At 45.7% G+C, this 19,911-nt stretch overlaps 1 protein-coding gene across 2 annotated transcripts in view; it reads left to right on the forward strand.

Annotated features, from left to right (window-relative positions):
- hipk3b (homeodomain interacting protein kinase 3b) overlaps positions 1 to 19,911 on the forward strand; it is a 79,391-nt gene that overhangs the window by 3,259 nt on the left and 56,221 nt on the right. For both annotated transcript variants that reach the window (XM_038995827.1, XM_038995836.1), the window contains exon 2: positions 11,211 to 12,498. In XM_038995827.1, coding sequence (XP_038851755.1) covers positions 11,213 to 12,498 — 1,286 coding nt within the window. In that variant the 5' untranslated portion in view covers positions 11,211 to 11,212. The remainder of the gene's footprint in view (positions 1 to 11,210; positions 12,499 to 19,911) is intronic.

Raw genomic sequence — 19,911 nt, forward strand, 5'->3', positions numbered from 1 at the left:
TGTTATATAGGATGATCCATTACTAGAATACACTATATACATATAAAGTAAGTAAACATTTATTAAAATGACCAGTATTCAATGACTCTATGTACATAGGGCAGCAGCCTCTAAGGTGCAAGCTAGAGTACCAGTTGGTAGTCACTGTTCTAGCCAGCTAAGGTTCAGGGTCGGGTACTGGGCGGAGGCCGGCTAGTGGTGACTGTTTAACAGTCTAATGGCCTGGAGATAGAATGGTGATTCTCGTGAAACCCGTTTTAAACATTTCTGTAGGCAATTGAGTTACAAAACCATGACGCATCTGCAAAAATCAACTATCATTCTCAGGATTAAGACGCCTAGTTTTTGACAATGTCTTCTTTTAAATACATTTTACATTTTTGCCTGAATTTTGTACATTTTCACACCAAATTATCATTACTGAAATGCGTACGGATAAAATTTTAGGTCAATTTTATACAATTTTATTTTAGAAAAATCTAACTTATTAAATAAAACACAATGTTTTGCTGTAAATCATAAAAATTGTATACTAATTAAAGTTGACATTAAACTATAATTATTACCTACAAACAAAGTGGACATCTCATTCCTGTAAAAATTCCAATCAGTTTTTAAATAAATGTTTATTCACCCATGATGCATCATCTAGAGGAGTATTAGAAGTGAAGTTAATTAATTTGCTTGTATTCCTCCAGAATTATGTTTTTATTCTCAAACACCCCCTTTACCCCACTAGGCCTTCTCATTACCAAAATGGCTAAAAAGCTGAAATTTGGTGAAAGGTCAAATATTTTTTTTAAAATATGTGTATTTTCAGTGTTTGTTTTAACTCGGGCCTTTTAAGGGAGCAATGTTAAAACATATTAGAAATTGATTTGTTCATTACTTTTTTGGACTGTTGCGGTAAGAGAATTTTGTATAAATTGTGGTAAAATGCATAATATCTGATCCAAAAATAATAATTATGAAATAAATAAGTACAGATCCTAATCTGTGATCAGAGGACATTTTTTATAAAAAAAAAATATGGGTCAAATGTCCATTTTGTAAGTGACCCAGAAGTTGTTTCTCCGTCCGACCTTTCATGCACCTGTATTGTCTACGGCTTCTATATGGTAGCGGGGTGAACAGGCCGTGGCTTGGGTGGCTGAGGCTCTTGATGATCTTCTTGGCCTTCCTGTGATACCGATTGCTGTAGATGTCCTGGAGGGCAGGCCTTGTGGCTCCAGTGATGCGTTGGTGATGATGCGTACAGCCTGACAAGATGTTCTCAGTGGTTCATCTGTGAAAGTTTGTGAGGTTCTTAGGTTGTCAGTGATGTTCACTCAGAGGAATTTTAAACTTTTGACCCTCTCTGTTGATGTGGATGGGGGCGTGTTCTCTCCGCTGCCTCCTGTAGTTCATGATCAGCTGCTTAGTTGTTGAGGTAGAGGTTATTTTCTTGGCACCACTCTGCCAGAGCTCACATCCTCCCTGTAGGCTCTCATCGTTGTTGGTAATCAAGTCTACCACTGTTGTGTCGTCAGCAAACTTGATGATTGAGTTGGAGATGTGCGTGACCACGCTGTCATGAGTAAAGCAGGAGGCTGAGCGTCTTGATGATCAGCCTGGTGGAGGTGTTGTTGGCTACCGTCACCACTTGGAGTCGGCCCATCAGGAAGTCCAGGACCCAGTTGCACACAGAGGGGTTCAGACCCAGGGCTCTGAGCTTAGCGATGAGCTTGGAGGGTACTATGGTGTTGAATGCTGAGCTGTAGTCGATGAACAGAATCCTTACATAGGTATTTCTCTTGTCCAGGTGGGATAGGGCAGTGTGCAGTGCAGCAGTGATTGCGTTGTCTGTGCATATGTTGAGGTGAATTGTAATGGGTCTAAGGTGGCTGGTAAGGTGGAGGTGATATGTGAATTGTAATGGGTCTAAGGTGGCTGGTAAGGTGGAGGTGATATGTGAATTGTAATGGGTCTAAGGTGGCTGGTAAGGTGGAGGTGATATGTGAATTGTAATGGGTCTAAGGTGGCTGGTAAGGTGGAGGTGATATGTGAATTGTAATGGGTCTAAGGTGGCTGGTAAGGTGGAGGTGATATGTGAATTGTAATGGGTCTAAGGTGGCTGGTAAGGTGGAGGTGATATGTGAATTGTAATGGGTCTAAGGTGGCTGGTAAGGTGGAGGTGATATGTGAATTGTAATGGGTCTAAGGTGGCTGGTAAGGTGGAGGTGATATGTGAATTGTAATGGGTCTAAGGTGGCTGGAAAGGTGGAGGTCATATGGTCCTTAATGCGTACAGAAGCACCACACCCACCAGTGTCTACATAAGCCTGTAGGTTGAGCGTCTGACTGTTCTCTCCCGTTGAGGCAGATTGGACCAGTGTCAGTGTGTCACCGCCCTGTATTGACCTGCCCTGCACTCAATTTGTTGGTCTCCCCTGTCTCTAAGTGAGGCACACTGTACGCAGTTTGTTGCACATCAGCTTTTGTTTATCCATTAGCGTTTATTAGCCAGTAGTAGTACATTTTGGAAGGGACTTGCTGCTGTGTTTGTGCCACGTGACCACTCAATCACTCAAAACACGCCACGTCATTCTGCTGTGACTGTTGAATGTGACTGTCCATGCTGTTAGATAAAGCCTCTATGTTCTGGAGCACGGGACCTCATGATGCTTTATCTGTGCCCTTAAGGCTGTCTGTTTTAGCAGTCCTCCATTCACAAGACAAGCCCATAAAAACCCATATGACCATAGTGTTTGAAGAGGCATAGGACACATGCTTGCCCAGACCCTTAGTGGTTCACTCCTAATTACTGAATAGACACAGAGTTTGAAAGTCTAGTAGTCTACTCAGAAATGTATTTTATATTCCAATGCAATTTAAAAAAACATTTATTTTTATTTAACCTTTATTTAACCAGGTAGGCTAGTTGAGAACAAGTTCTCATTTGCAACTGCGACCTGGCCAAGATAAAGCATAGCAGTTCAACACATACAACAAAACAGAGTTACACATGGAATAAACAAAACATACAGTCAATAATACAGTAGAAAAAAAGAAAACAAAAAGTCTATATACAGTGAGTGCAAATGAGGTAAGATAAGGGAACTAAGGCAATAAATAGGCCATAGTGGCGAAGTAATTACAATATAGCAATTAAACACTAGAATGGTAGAATGTGCAGAAGATGAATGTGCAAGTGGAGATACTGGGGTGCAAAGGATCAAGATTAATAAATAAATACAGTATGGGGATGAGGTAGATTGGATGGGCTAGTAAAGCAAAGTACAGATACCCAGCAAACGACTTAAGTAGTGCTTTAAAGTCTTTTTTCTGAAATACCTTACACCACTGTGATTAACTGTCCCATTCTGTACTGATCTACCACAAGTCACATGGTGTAAACTGGATGAAGGAATTTATTTTATTTTTTAATGTTATTTCACCTTTGTTTAACCAGGTAGGCTAGTTGAGAACAGGTTCTCATTTACAACTGCGACCTGGCCATGATAAAGCAAAGCAGTTCGACACATACAACACAGTTACACATGGAATAAACAAACACAATCAATAATACAGTAGAAAAATCTATATACAGCATGTGCAAATGAGGTAGGATAAGAGAGGTAAGGCAATAAATAGGCCACGGTGGTGAAGTAATTACAATACAGCAATTAAACACTGGAATGGTAGATGTGCAGAAGATGAATGTGCAAGTAGAGATACTGGGGTGCAAAGGAGCAAGATAAATGAATACAGTATGGGGATGAGGTAGTTGAATAGACTGTTTACAGATGGGCTATGTACAGGTGCAGTGATCTATGAGCTGCTCTGACAGCTGGTGCTTAAAGCTAGTGAGGGAGATATGAGTCTCCAGCTTCAGTGATTTTTGCAGTTCGTTCCAGTCATTGGCAGCAGAGAACTGGAAGGAGAGGCGGCCAAAGGAGGAATTGGCTTTGGGGGTGACCAGTGAGATATACCTGCTGGAGCGTGTGCTATGGGTGGGTGCTGCTATGGTGACCAGTGAGCTGAGATAAGGCGGGGCTTTACCTAGCAAAGACTTGTAGATGACCTGGAGCCAGTGGGTTTGGCGACGAGTATGAAGCGAGGGCCAGCCAACGAGGCTGTACAGGTCGCAGTGGTGGGTATTATATGCGGCTTTGGTGACAAAACGGATGGCGCTGTGATAGACTGCACAGCGCAGTCTATTTTATAATTGACATCGTCTGCAGCATGAGTGAAGGATGCTTTGTTGTGAAATAGGAAGCCGATTCTAGATGTAATTTTGGATTGGAGATGCTTAATGTGAATCTGGAAGGAGAGTTTACAGTCTAACCAGCTACTTAAATTCTAATTTAAATTCAAAGAGGATAGATAAGGCAACTGTGACTGATGGGCCTAAAAAACCCAACTGTGACTGATGGGCCTAAATAAGCTGCAAGTGGTTGTGTAACCATCAGTAACCTATTAGTCCTTCTTCAGGTGTTTTGTAGTTGAGGTAGTCACTGCTGGGGTGTCCAGGTGCTCCATTTCAGGGTACACCTAGGATGCTGAGTAGTGTAGGGTTACTGCACCTGTGTCCGTGTGTTGGGCATCCAGCCACTAAGCATCTGGTGTAGTGTCAGCGGTGAGACGGACAGCCTCTGAGTCTCTGCTGTCTTGCCAGGGAGGACAGCAGATGGATGGTCTACAGGCAGGATAGTCTATCTGAGCATGTGGTGTTGACCACGTTACACGTCATCTGTTTTAGATTTGGAGCACCAGAATGAAATCCTCCATGGGTTGACTGGGTTTTACAAAGGGCTTTGCCTTTATGATTATGTGCTGAACTTGAGTCCGAGCCAAACATGGTTCCGAGGTGAGAAACTCATTTTTGCGTTATGTTGAGTTGGATTATAGGAACATAAGCAAAAGCAATGTCCAAAGTCTGATAGACATCATGATAACATTTTAGGCCAGGGATATATTCTGGGAAGGTATCTGGGTGTCGTTCTCTAGTCACTCAGGGTTGAGATGCTGGACAGTTGTTGATGGACTGTCCCCTGAGAGAGCGTTTTCAGCTGAAATGTTCCTCCAGTCTTTTATGAGAGGAATTCTCTGAGACTCCTGCACTGTTTCTTTGCTTTGTCAGGCCCAGTATCTTATCTCCTTGATCCTGACAAGATGCTGAAAGCCCGAAGGCCTTTACTAATGAAACACATCTTTATATGTTTTTTTTATTGCTTACAACATATAGAAAACGTAAATAAAGAAACACTTTATAAGATAGATCCAAATGTAGCCAACTTTTAGAGGAATTTGTTTGGTCTTGGGGTTCATTTCTTTTCTAAGTGAAATTACAGCCTCGTTCCTGTTTTCTCTGTTCTTCTGTTTGCTGCTGAAGGGTTCTTCCACGGCACATACATTGAGGAGCCAGGGGTGGGCTAGAGCCAGGGGTGGGCTAGAGCCAGGGGTGGGCTAGAGCCAGGGGTGGGCTAGAGCCAGGGGTGGGCTAGAGCCTGGGGTGGGCTAGAGCCAGGGGTGGGCTAGAGCCTGGGGTGGGCTAGAGCCTGGGGTGGGCTAGAGCCTGGGGCGGGCTAGAGCCTGGGGCGGGCTAGAGCCTGGGGCGGGCTAGAGCCAGGGGTGCCTGGCACAGCTTGACCTGTAGAGTTGGAGAGCCAAATTGACTTTTACTGTGTGGCAGAACTGTGTACTACACATTCTCTTCCCCAACCAACAGGTCCACTGACATTTTGGTTGTGCTTGCAATATAACTGGTGTGTGGGACAAGCTAGAGAGATGTGCTTTCTAAAGGCCTAGATCCCCAAATGAATCAAACCTCAAGGAAGCCCATGTGGAGAACATCCCCTAGGGTAGGCTTTCTTAAAGTCGGGGTGTCTTTGCACCCTGTTACTGCATCAATCCCAACTAAGCCTACCTGCGCTCCTTAACATGGCGATGTGTTTTCCACAATTAGTTTAATTCGTTTTTCCACCAGTATGGGCTGTTATAGTTCTCGCGCCCAGCTCCTTTTCACATCTCGGGCAAAACAGTTTCTTCCTCTCCCCTCACTGGGGCATTTGGTCTGAGGACAGGTGTGTTGTCTTTATTTTTTTCGACCCCTCAATTTAATTCCCGCCTGGTTCAAAGGTCAACTATGTGCAATTACTTTGAGCTGAAGGCTGCTGAAAACCCCCAGCAGCTCTGAGTGATGTAACATGACGACGGGGGCGTATCGGGCTTCAGGAGGTAATAATATCCAGGGCCCTGCAGCTGACACTCTGTAGGCTCTGCTAAATTAAAGAGCCTCCAGTCGTCATCAGTCGCCTTTTGTCCCAGAAGCCTTCGACCACTGTTAAAGAGGGGAAGGGTGTTTAAGAACGGGAGTATACACTGTCCACTTATAGCTCTGCTAGCTTATCAGTTTGATGTTTCACACAAAAAGCCCATTTAGAGAGAAAATGGTCGCTGCTTGATAGCATTATTGTGTCTCAAAGGCCTGGTTCTCGGTGCCCTGTCACCAAACGGCACCATAGGGCCTGATTGTGTAGAGCAGTCGGAGGAATAGGACAGGCCTTATCTGCCTGCTCAGAATAGGGGCTGGAGCGGTGGCTCACAGACCTACCGTTGTTATCAACACAGCCTGTGTGGTGCTTTCCGTTAAGCAGGTTTTCTGGAGGAGGCTGGGCCCTCCGCAGTGGTTTGTGACAGCCCCGCATTTCCTGTGGTCGGACTTTACGCATGTTTTCTTCTCTTTTAAATGTCTGCCGGTTTCTTGAAGAAGGATTCTGGAAACTTTGTTGTCTGAGTAAGCGGAAGCCAGGGGATTTGAGCAGTTAGCCCGAGTGCAGCCAAGGATTGCTGTGTTTTTCCACCACATGGTCTCATTCAGACCGGGGAGACTGGAGGCTTCGCTGCTCGTGTGAAACGGTCAGTACTTTGTCTAAACGGACGACACAGGCTACATCTTTTAGAGTGAAGACATCATTTAACCCAACTCTGTCAGCTGAGAGGGATTTTACCATTAGTCTAAATTAGGCCTAGTGATTGACAGTTCGGCCGAGCATTAAACTTTGGGATGTTTTTTGCTTTTATTCCTTTACTTTATGTGTTTTAATCTCAACAGATCCACTGTTCTGCCACAGTGGTTGACAGTTGTTTTGAGGAGCCCAGTTGTGTTTCCTATGTTCTGTGTATTTATGTAAGCAGAGCAGCTATTTAGCCTCTCGCTCCCTCTGTACCTCTCCCAGTCACTGGTGTTGGTCAGACAGACACTGGGATGGCCGCTGGGTTAATATTTGCACAGCGTGGGCCGCTAATCAGGCCAGTAAACTGGACACCACCCTTCCTGGAGCGCTATCTATCTTGCACCAGAGCTACTACCTCAGGCTCCACAGCAGTCCAGTCTCACCCTCCTAGCATCTGTTTGTTTTCTCTTTCATCCTTCGTTCAGGCAGTAATGGTCTGCCACTGTCAGCGACAGGGCGCAGGGAGTCAAATGTTCTTTTGAGAAATGGAGAGTTTTTTTCTTCTCCTTTTCTTCCAGAAAGCACCGCCGACCTGTCTGCTCCTGCCCCGGGGGGCTAAATGAGGAGAGCAGCATAATGTCCTGTAAGCTAGCGCTCTCCTGCCTGAGATGGATGTGATGGCCTATGTAATACTCAGTGGGCCTGTGCAGTCACCTAACCCATGCAGGTTATGACTAGCCTCTCCCTTCTTGGCAGAGCAGAGATCATGTATAGTATGGCGGTAGTTTGTCTATGGCTGGAGTTGAAGGAGGGGTAAAGGTTGGTTAACGTTTTAGATAACCTTATCTGTATCAGGGTTTGACTGTGTCAGTTGCTGAGGTCTAACGTCATCGGCTGGCTATACAGAACATTAGGAGAGTGGAGCGGCCAGTATTGATGTGTTGCTGATTACTGGGCGATTTGGTTGTTTTCCATACTGTAGGAACAGCAGGACATGGTGCACACAATGATGAGTGTTCTCTGTGGTGACACAACACAACTGCTGAGAGCTCGATGGCCTTCTCTTAGGACCAAGCTGCTTTCTGCCAGTCATGACAAGCAACAACCACAGTTGGGGTGGATTCCATGTGCGTTCATTTCAATTCAGGAATTTAATGGAGCGTTCCTTTGGGACATTTCCATAATGGAAAGGCCAAACAGGGAATATTTCAATTGGATTTGAAATGGCCTATTCAAAATGGAATTGTCTCTAGTTTTGTTTAATGACCTGTCTTAATTCTCTGACTGAAAGCCTTGTTGTGGTGCCAACTGATGTGACACCGTCATTCAAAACTAAACGCATCTGAGTTACTTGTTAGATTACGTAATCATTGATTGCACTGTTAGGAACTGGGTTAGTCTCAACTTGTAGGCCACCAGGACCAAAAGCCATTTCCTGTTCTCACCCTACCACTCTAGTTTGAGCTTGTTCTGAACACTATGTTGATGGAAAAGGGTTACTTGGTCTTATTCTGACCAACCTTACCCTAATCTGTGCCTCATCACATTAGTGCACATGTGTCAAACTCATTCCACAGTGGGCCTTCAATTTTGGGGTTTTCCCTCCTTTGTACTTGATTGTGATGGATTAATGTCACTAATTAGTTATGAAACTCCCCTCACCGGTCTATCTAGGTCTTAATTGAAAGGGAACACTAGGCCCTCCGTGGAATGAGTTTGACACCCCTGCATTAGTGACTGGAAGATAGCAGCACACTATTATTAACAATATTTTGTTAAGCTCTTATTTTGAAAATTCCCTCTCCGATTGGCCTGCTACAGCAAGGCCAACCTCTCCGATTGGCCTGCTACAGCAAGGCCAACCTCTCCGATTGGCCTGCTACAGCAAGGCCAACCTCTGAATAAAGCTAAAGCCTAAAAGGTGTGTGTAGAAAAGCTGAAACAACCAGCAGTCCAGAAGCTACCCAGTGTTGCCTGCCTAGTCAGTCTAGCGAGTCAGGAATTGGCAGGCTCCCCTTTCTGCGAGCACGTGATTGCAGCCTGTTGAATAGTGCGCACTTCTGAAGTTCCCTTTGGCTTTGCACTGCTGCTGCTGAGCACAACCCAGGCAGACTGTATACTGTAGCTCTCCGCCCGTCCTATTAACTCCCATGGGAGGGAATCATCAGGGTGTGCCTGACTGAACTTCAGAGAGAGGACAACATCTCCTAACATGGAGGAGAATGAGAGTGAAGACAGGTAGGCAATGACTATGAAAAGTTAGTGCTGATTCTTGGCTATTGAGCCTCATGTGCCTGCTATCGTTGAAAAGTTGGGGACTTGAGAGCGAGGTGTTTGTTCTTTCATTTGGCACCTGTAATTATAGCTCCTTCCACTAAATCTGGAAGGTGTAATTTGGGAACAATTATTTTCTTCTCATTTAGGAGAGGTGCTGTCTACTCGACAGTGTGCCCCTGTCTGTGACTCACCACCCACAGTCTTGTTATTTGTGAGGCAGTGGGTTGTCTTTTGGAAGCTGTAGCAGTCTAGCGACGAGGCTCTGCATCTAAATCCGTCAAGGTGAATGCACCGTTGATTTATAGTCAGAGCCAACAGGGAAGAGCCACTTTGATGTCACTGGACGGGCTCCAGATGAAAGGAAGTAGGTGGCGGGCTCTCCGGCAGGGCACACGGACAGCTATTCTGATAAGGTCACTGTGCCAGGGTGCCCTGCTGCCCGCCACAGCTGCCACCTCTCTTTAGACCCCCCCCCAAAAATCCCACAGAATTGTAATAAAAACGTATGGCGTTATCCTAGTCCCTCACTAGCCCAAGCCCAAAGACCTCATCCAATTTCCAAATGTTTTCCATGGTATTCGCTGGGATGGCATTGCTTCTTGTTTTTCTTTTTTCTCTCAAAATGAGAGCGGGGGGTGAGGGAGGAGCATTCCTCTCGGAGTTGTGTAATGTGAGAGGAGCTGGCTGGCATGAAGACCTGATGCTAGGGCTCTGCCCCCCCCTCCCCACTACTCTCTGAGACTCTCTTCGAACACATCGGTTGCCTAGAGACCCACTGTGGGATACATGTTAACGGCAGGGAAAGGTCATCCAAACCTTTTTGAGAAGTTAGTCATACCCTACGGTGGAGGTGGTAGGGGGGCTCCAGTGGATGAGGGCAGAATGGTGAGGGTGTTCTAGAACACTCTACCGGAGCGTATCTTCTTCCCTCTGCTAGGCGCTTGATTGGTCAGCATGGTGTCTCTGGCTGTGGTGGGAGTGTGGTTTCTTTCTGCAGAGGTGTTTGGTGTGGGGTTGTAATAACGGGCTAAAGGTCAGCTGTGATGTCATCCCTTGAGTGATGCAAGTGTCATTATGAGAGCAGTGTGGAAGCCTCTGGTTGTTCTTGCTGAACTCAGCAAATATAACAAGACAAAATCTTGCCAATGCCCTTATCTCCATTCATGCTGTCTTAATGGAGGGGCTGTGTTGCTGAATTTTGTGTTGCTATTATGCAATTGCACATGCAAACATTCAGAGTGAGCAGGCTTTGGAAAAACTGTCCCCCTCCCAGTACTTTTCCATCGTTCTCTTGAGTAATGGCACCATGGTGTAAAGCCTTCCATTACGAGCACAAATGCAGCAGTGAAGCCGCTGACGCTTCCGTCTTGTGTTTCTGAAGAAAATATTTAATCAGAAGGATAAAAACAGGAGGATATCTGCCCGTTATCAGGCTAGCCTGTATAGTGAAGAGTTTGTTACCACGTTATTAGGCTAGCCTGTATAGTGAAGAGTTTGTTACCACAGGTGTGTGTGTGTGTGTGTGTGTGTGTGTGCAGCTTGTACAGAACAACTGGAAAGGTCACCTTTTCTTTTCACTATGCAAATCAATCAGCCAATCGACAGCCTCCAGTCAATTGTTGACATGGTCTTTTTATATCACTATGCAGACTGGACTTTCTCATCCAACAGGATGACATGACAATACACCTACATTTATTTAGGCCCAGTGTCATTTTATTTGAATTGACATCCCCTCATAGCCACTTACCTCGTTGACCTAACTGAAATCACATTATGTCATGTTCGTGGTGAAATTGATTACCATAGGACACTTTGACCTTTCACACTACTCTTTGCATTAACGATATAGTTAGAACCTTTACAGTTGGTGTTTAATATTTTAGATGATGTTGTGTGGGTGTGAGCATCAAAACGACGTTCACTAAGTAGGTTGATCAAGCTTTGATAATATGCTAATGTTGTCTTTCTCCTCTTTTGAATGTCTCTGTCCAGGTATGGCCTCACAAGTCTGGATCTACCCACCACACATTTATCAAATCCAGACTAGTGCCTTTTGCAGCGTGAAGAAAGTCAAAGTGGAGCCCAGCAGCTGTGTGTACCATGAGAGAGCCCAACCGCGGACTTCTCTGAACGGCAGAACCCTTGGCATAGCGCACCCGATCAGACTCGCTCCCTCCTTTGCAATCCGAGACTCTGCAGCGGGCGAGAGAACGTGTGGCGGTGGGCAGGAGTTCCCTGTACAGACGGTGGCAGTGCGTGGGGTACGAAGAAAGCAGAACGGAACAGGAGGAACAGGCCCGGCGGAGGCCCAGCAGCCCCAGGACACAGGGCCAGTCCCCAGGCAGGGCAAGGGGCAGGAGCAGACGGACAGAGACGGGGGAGGCAGCAGTAGTGGAGCGACAGGAGGAGGGGGAAGGGGGGAGGAAGGTAGAGGAGGAAGAGGTAGGAAGGAAGAGACAGAAGGTGACTGGGAAGAGGGCGATTGTGGAGGTTTGAACTTGGCCGACAGCGCTCAGCGATGTGGGCTGAAACGTAAGAGCGAGGAGCTTGATAACCGCGGGAGCACCATGCAGATAGTGGAGGACCTGTCCATGTTGCCAGCCATGATGCAAACGACCAATGGGGGGAATCCAGCTGGGTTGCCCGCGCCCACGGCTGTAGGGGGCGGAGGAGGACCCCCAACCAAACAGGGAGCGGCGGGCGGAGCAGGAGGTGGTGACGGGGACTACCAGCTGGTGCAGCACGAGGTCCTGTGCTCCATGAAGAACACGTACGAGGTGCTGGACTTCCTGGGCCGCGGCACCTTCGGACAGGTGGTAAAGTGCTGGAAGAGGGGTACTGGGGAGGTGGTGGCGGTGAAGATCCTGAAGAACCACCCGTCATACGCACGCCAGGGCCAGATCGAGGTGGGCATTCTAGCCCGACTGAGCGGGGAGAACGCGGATGAGCACAACCTGGTGCGGGCCTTCGAGTGCTTCCAGCACCGCAGCCACACGTGCCTGGTGTTTGAGATGCTGGAGCAGAACCTCTATGACTTCCTCAAGCAGAACAAGTTCAGCCCGCTGCCGCTGAAGGTGATCCGGCCCGTGCTGCAGCAGGTGGCCACGGCCCTGAAGAAGTTGAAGACCATGGGTCTGATCCACGCGGACCTAAAGCCGGAGAACATTATGCTGGTGGACCCTGTCGGGCAGCCCTACAGGGTGAAGGTGATAGACTTTGGCTCAGCCAGCCACGTGTCCAAGGCTGTGTGCTCCACGTACCTCCAGTCCCGGTACTACAGGTCAGTGTCCACGGAGGTTGGGGATGGAGGGTTACACATTCAATGCTGGGTGGTTTGTGTACAATACAGGCTGTCTATAATAAGTCAGTGAGTCAGCGCAGGAGAGGCCAGGATTATCAAATTCTGACAGTAAATCCCTAAAGTTCAAGAGTAATGACATATATCCTCCCTAATATGCTGGAGCTTCTGGTAGGGAGCTGAGATCATCTTGAAATCTAATTCTCTGGTGTCCACATATAGGCTACCATGAGGTAGGGCTGCACAATGAATCGATTTTATATCGAAATCGCAATACGGACATGTTCAATATCCATATCACATGCAATATTTTGAAATGCCACTCAGCCGTGTGTAACATCCGTTTTTAAAGTTTACTCCTGTTTTTCTCCTGCGGCTGCTTTCCACACACACCAAGGCTTGCCCTGTCACTCAAGGATCGAACCAAGGCTTGCCCTGTCACTCAAGGATCGAACCAAGGCTTGCCCTGTCACTCAAGGATCGCACCAAGGCTTGCCCTGTCACTCAAGGATCGCAGTTCCTCCTCTTACATCCACTACGTTTGCACTCTGTTCTGTTAGGTCAAATGCAGTCAACCGATTGTTCCAAACAAGAACGATGCTGCGGTCCACTTTATTTAAAAAAAATAAATAATGATTTTTCTATGATTCTAACATTTTATCCAAGTGTTTGGATTTTTATCACAAGCCAAATCACAATCGCAATAATACAATTATTTTGTTGTTTTGCCCATATCGTGCAGCCCTACCATGACAAAAAACGCCCTTCTGAGGTCAGGCAAGGATATGTCTTCTCTATTGCCTAACATCCTGCGCGTTCAGGAGCCGCATACCACGACCTGTGAAAAAATGTGACCCCACAGCATTACTGGCAGGGGGTAGCCCGCTCACGTCCCCTCAGCCTGGGAAAGGAAACCGTGTTCTGAAAACAGACTGCAACACAATGAGGCGGGAAAAAAATCAATAACTGTCTGTATGAGTTTGTGAACATCTCACACATTGTTATCAGTCCTGGTGAGGCTGGGTTAGGATGGAGGCTGAGTTAGGCTGGAGGCTGGGTTAGGCTGGAGGCTGGGTTAGGATGGAGGCTGGGTTAGGATGGAGGCTGGGTTAGGATGGAGGCTGGGTTAGGATGGAGGCTGGGTTAGGATGGAGGCTGGGTTAGGCTTGAGGCTGGGTTAGGCTGGAGGCTGGGTTAGGCTGGAGGCTGGGTTAGGCTGGAGGCTGGGTTAGGCTGGAGGCTGGGTTAGGCTGGAGGCTGGGTTAGGCTGGAGGTTGGGTTAGGCTGGAGGCTGGGTTAGGCTGGAGGCTGGGTTAGGATTGAGCCGTCACCAGTCTGTAGAATTTGTCAAGATGTCATGGTGAACAAGGAACTGCCTGTAGGCAAATATTTGAAGTGTAAGCCTTAATGCACAGGCCCACTACGTTTGATTAAATATCTGTGAAGAGCAGAAAGGCCCACTGGATCTGTACACTATGTGTGTTTCCTTGGAAGGAAATGTGATTGTTGTGTAAAGAGCGTTAGGCCATGTTGCATACAGACCATGCTAACCATCTGAGGATGAACAACTTCTCTCTCAGCCCAACACCTCCCGAGTCTGAACGTAACTCTGTTACCAACCCTGATGCGTAACATGGCAGCCTATCTATCTGGTATGTTTATTCTGAGAATAATGTTTCTTCTGCTCTTGGACAGGCGAACGGAAAACTCACGAGAAGAATTACACTTGGCAGCACCCTATGGGCGCCGGTAGTTTTAGTTTTTGAGAAACGGGGCCCTGAAATGATATGAACTGTTACGTAATGGTCTGGACAGGAATGACCCAGTTTAGTGTCAGTCTGTGGTTTCTACCTCGTAGCTGCTGTGCTGGCAGGCTATTTGTGTGGTGAGGAGGATGTTTAGTGTCAGTCTGTGGTTTCTACCTCGTAGCTGCTGTGCTGGCATGCTATTTGTGTGGTGAGGAGGATGTTTAGTGTCAGTCTGTGGTTTCTACCTCGTAGCTGCTGTGCTGGCAGGCTATTTGTGTGGTGAGGAGGATGTTTAGTGAAGCCTCAGCCCCATTCAGTACTCAGTTCCTGAGAGGTCTCATCGGAGGAAGAACATGCAGGATGACTTGTTTTTGTGACCGGAAAATACATTTGTCCTCCTTAAATAGAAAGCACTGCACTGTCTCTCAGAACATCTCATAGGGGCAGCTAGGCCTATTTAGTGATTCACATACATTATATATAGGGGGGGATGGTTTGACTGTTAAACAGCACAGAGGTCTGTCTTGTAAAATGTCATGATGGAGTTCTAATGTAATGACTCTAATGGTTCTGTCATAGCTGGCTGCACCATATAATGTCATAACCTTGCATTAGCCACCGTGAGCTTCCAGCTGCTCTGCTACCAGATCCTGTTCTGTGTGGTGGTGGTGAATGATGTCACCCTGATGAAGGCTTTAATGCCGAAACCACTCGGTTTAGGAGGCACCTTTTTACTGAACCTGAAAAGCCTGAGTATCACAGACTCGCTTTCTCCTTCAATTCATACACCTTGGTCGGTCTGTGAGGTAGGAGCCTATTCTTTTCCCCTTGTTGTGGTAGCACAGGTCTGCCTTGGAGGACCTGGCAGCTCTCCTGTTTTCCACTGCCTCAGAAGAGCATCATCAGGCAGCCTTACTGCACCAGGATGGATGTTTCTAATTACCCAGTTCTAATTAAAGTCTCTGCTCTGGTTCTGGGGGGAGGAGGGGGAGAGGGAATGGGCACGTGTGCACTGCAGCCATGTCCTCAGTAAGTGGGCATAACACAGGCTAGGCTTCTCTGTTGTCTGCTTCGCTAGTGGTTTGCTATTTGACATGTTTATTGAACAGACCAACACCCAAGAAGGAGGCTTTCATTTTTGCAAGCCGTTGTAAAAGTGACAGCATAAAAGTAACATGTCAATTGAGATTGTGTCTGTACCACAACACAGACGTGAAGTCCTGTGCGTGTTTTAATTTGCACTTTAAAATCCCTTGATCCCGTGTATCTTTCTCAGCCCTGGGTCTTCTGCTGGCTCTCACAGAGACGAGGTCAGCCACTAGGGACTGACTCACACGGCTCAAATTCATGTGCGTCATCTCATTCCAATTCCAGCTTTTTGCTGCATGTCTTCTCAAGGCATGTTGGAGAGGCTTGAAGTCAACACCACACACACACACACACACACACACACACACACACACACACACACACACACACACACACACACTATAGAAATAGCATGTTGTAGACCTATCGTCAGTTCAGAGTAGTTTGTCTGTCTGGTACAGTGTCCAGCATCGTTGTCTGATAATTCAGTAGAGCCACAACAAGCCCATCCACAGCACAGTGACTCAAGTTCATTGACACACCTGGTATCCAGAGGAACCGGGACAGCCAGAGAGCAGTGTTTGTGTCCCAGAGATCAGTCTGTCAGCTTTTCCCTTGGTGAAAATGTCAGGAATGTCCTGGGGAATCTTGGAGAGCTCTAGGGTGTATTCATTACACCGATTCTGTTGCAAAACATTTCATTTACTCCAAACAAAAAAACGTTTTGCAAAGAAAACGAGAGTTTCTATTAGACAAATTCCGGTATGTCCCTCCCCGTTTCATTCCGTTTGCTCTGTTTGATTCCGTTTGGTTCTTAACCTTTAATGGCTGCAATCCCGCTACCGAGATGATATGACAACAGCAAGTGAAAGTGCAGGGCGCCAAATTCAAAAAGCAGAAATCTCATAATAAAAATTCCTCAAACATACATGTGTCTTATATCATTTTAAAGGTAATCTTGTTGTTAATCCCACCAAAGTGTCCGATTTCAAATATGCTTTTCAGTGAAAGCACTACAAATGATTGTTAGGTCACCACAAAACCACAATAAGCACAGCCATTTTTCCCAGCGAAATATAGCTTTCACAAAAACCAGAAATGGAGAAAATTAATCACTAACCTTTGATTATCTTCATCAGATGACACTCATAGGACTTCATGTTACAGAATACATGCATGTTTTGTTTGATTAAGTTCATATTTATATAAAAAAATCTGAGTTTACATTGGCGCGTTAGATTCACTAGTTGCAAAAACATCAAGTGATTTTGCATAGCCACATCGTTTCAACAGAAATACTCATCATAAATGTAGATTAATACAAGTTATACACATGGAATTATAGATATACCTCTCCTTAATGCAACCGCTGTGTCAGATTTCAAAAAAACTTTACGTAAAAAGCAAACCATGCAATAATCTGAGACGGAGCTCAGAACAATAGCCAAATTAGCCGCCATGTTGGACTCAACAGAAACCAGAAAATACATGATAAATGTTTCCTTTGATGAATTCATCAGAATGCAGTCCTAGGAATCCCAGGTTCACAATAAATGCTTGATTTGTTCAATAATGTCCATTATTTATGTCAAATTAGCTACTTTGGACATGTTTACCAAACGCCCCACCCAAAGCGTGTCCACTATAACATGACGAAATGTCCAAAAGTTCCGTTACAGTCAGTAGAAACATGTCAAACGAGGTACTGAATCAATCGATTTCATCGACTTCAGTTGACCGAAGGAACGGAGCTGCCTATCACGTGAACGCGCGTGTTCAATGCGTGATCACCTCCTGGCAGTATTCACTAATTCCTGTCTCCTTCGGCCCCCCTTCACATTAGAGTCATCAGACAAAGTTCCATTGATTGTTGACATCTAGTGGAAGCCGTAGGAAGTGAAAACTCATCAATGTCTCGCTGTGATTTCAATGGGACCTTGGTTGAAAATTTGGCACCCCCAGAAAAAATATAAACAGGAAGTGGAACTTCTCAGGTTTTTGCCTGCAATGTGAGTTCTGTTATACTCACAGACATAATTCAAACAGTTTTAGAAACTTCAGAATGTTTTCTATCCAATACTACTAATAATATGCATATATTAGCAACTGGGACTGAGGAGCAGGCTGTTTAATATGGGCACCTCTGTGCACCTTTCATCCAAGCTACTCAATACTGCCCCTTCAGCCATAAGAAGTTAAACAGTAAACGTTTTCCATTGCAAGACACAATGAATACACCCCTGCTGTGTATCCTGCTCTAAACACACAGAGCTTCCAGGTTTTTAGGGATCATACATGTATGCTTCCAGAGTTTGATACATGTTCCTAAAGCCCCATGGGAGTTGGAGTCTACTGTACTTGTTGTCTGTATTGCAGACTTGGCACCTGGTACATAATATGTTGTCGTTCCATAGGTGTGGTCGCCTAATCCCCACATGCCCCTGCTGCTCTCTCTCTGATTAAATCTGATGACACAGTCTGTCTGAGCCCATACCAGCCTCTTACTGCCCTAGACTAGACTCCAGTAGTCTGTGCGGCATTACTTTGCATTCGGCTGTTAAGATGATGCAATTTGATTGGTTCCCCGGTAAGCTCCTCCCCTGCCCTCAGAGCCTATCATCCTACTCCAGGCAGTTGTTTTTGAGACTCCCTGTTGATATCTGATTGGTGGTGACTCCGGTCAGTCATTTCATTTTGAACATCAACAGCCCAGCCACTTGACTTCTGAAAACGATGTGCAAGTGATGATGTCCTAGGTCAATCTTTTGAATGGACTTGACCATTCTATCATCAAATTCATGAAAACGCAGTCATTTAAGATACAGTATATATCAAATTATATTAGTGTTTGTGGAATTTACTTCTGCCAGATGCCTTTTATGAAGTTATGTTAAAGACCATTGCGCTTCGTTTTTCGCCCATTTGAAACCCTTAAAAAAAAAAAAAGACTACAAAAATTAAACTACAATACTACTTCCTGGAAAGCGGTGCGTCACTTTCATACCGTATAGCCATTGAACAAACTGTGCACGCTCCACCCCAGACTCTGGCTTATAGAGTCAGTAATGAGACTCCAGTAAGTGTAGCTTCCTTTCCCTCTCAAGTCTCCTGGGCCTATGATGTGCTGACTGACTTTTCAAGTTATATAACAACTCTCTCATATCTTCCATCTTCAATTTCTGCATTTGTCACAGGGGTGGTGTTGGCAGAAGTTCCGTGGTATGATTCTCATTTTTATAGGCCCTGTACATATGACTAAAAGTGACGACGTCATTGATCTCTTACTGAGGAAAGTTTGTCTCCTCACAATTCACTGGGCTCGATCATCTGAGGAATGGCGGTTGGGCTAGCTGAATGCATAATTCACCTGAGGTGCCAGGCCAGCAGACCACATATGCGAGGACATATTGGGTGGTAAATTGTGCTAAAAGCCTTGGAACTCATCTTTGAGAGTACTCCCCTGCCCTCGTTTGATTAATGGTAGTCACTGGCTGAGTGAGCGGTTGAATTCCTCAAAGTGAGATGGAAGGAGTCGGGGATTAGTTTGTACTCCTAATGCTATGCCTTAGCGTCCGCGGGAGTAGCTCTCCTTGGACTGGTTTAGACTCTAAAGCCAGCCTTTTAAACAGTAGTGTTACTACTTGTGAATTTGAGGTTTCTCTCTTTCTCTAAAGAACTGATGGGAGGTTTAGTTTGATGTATGAACAGAGGATGCAGTTTGATGGTCTCTCATTCAATTACGCGTTGCAAGTTCAGACCGAAAGTGAGGTGAATCGATCGGAAAGAGTCTGAACAGGCCTCCTTAAAATGTTCAGCTAAGTTGTGTCCATAGGGAATGGATGGATGCTGTTCGTCAGCTAAATGGAGTTACATGGAATTGCTCTCGTGGAAGTGGACACCATCGGCTAGTCTGTCAGTGCCAGTATCACGTAGCCTAGCCTCAACGTGTGCTGATGTGGTATCATCTCAGAGACCAGACCTTCTGTTTGGTTCTCTCAGACGTTTAAAAAGAAAAAACGGCCACATTTCAAATGAGCCTAGTTGCTTGTTGTAGCCTATTCTGTGAGGTTATTCTCTTTTGTAGTTTTTGAGTCAAAGTTGTAACAACAAAAAAAGAAACACTTCCTAAGAGATGACAGTATTAGGCTGTTAGCTATGTCATTTAGATGTGGCCTCGTCTCTTAGTAATGTTTGGGTTGGTGGAAAAGGGAAGATACTGTAGAATGACTGTCACACGGCAGCTATATGTCTTAGTACAGGGGGATTTACATTTCATTTGAATAATTCATGCTTCCTGAACATATTAAAATGGGAGGCTTGGGTCTGGGTTATCCATTTCCCTCTCTGTATGCAGCGTCTGTAGATTCCTGCTCACTGAGGTGAGATGAGTTGCATTCACCCGAGTTGAGACTGGCGTTCTTCAGAACACTAGAAAACTGCTTGTCATAGATGACTTGATTATTCAAATGGAATCTCTGTGCAGCCTATGCCTTTTTACTGCTGCTTCTCTGTAGGTGTGGTATCTCTGTGCATCCTAGGCCTTTTTACTGCTGCTTCT

Source organism: Salvelinus namaycush, chromosome 1 (assembly GCF_016432855.1).
Source record: "Salvelinus namaycush isolate Seneca chromosome 1, SaNama_1.0, whole genome shotgun sequence".
NCBI lineage: Eukaryota > Metazoa > Chordata > Actinopteri > Salmoniformes > Salmonidae > Salvelinus > Salvelinus namaycush.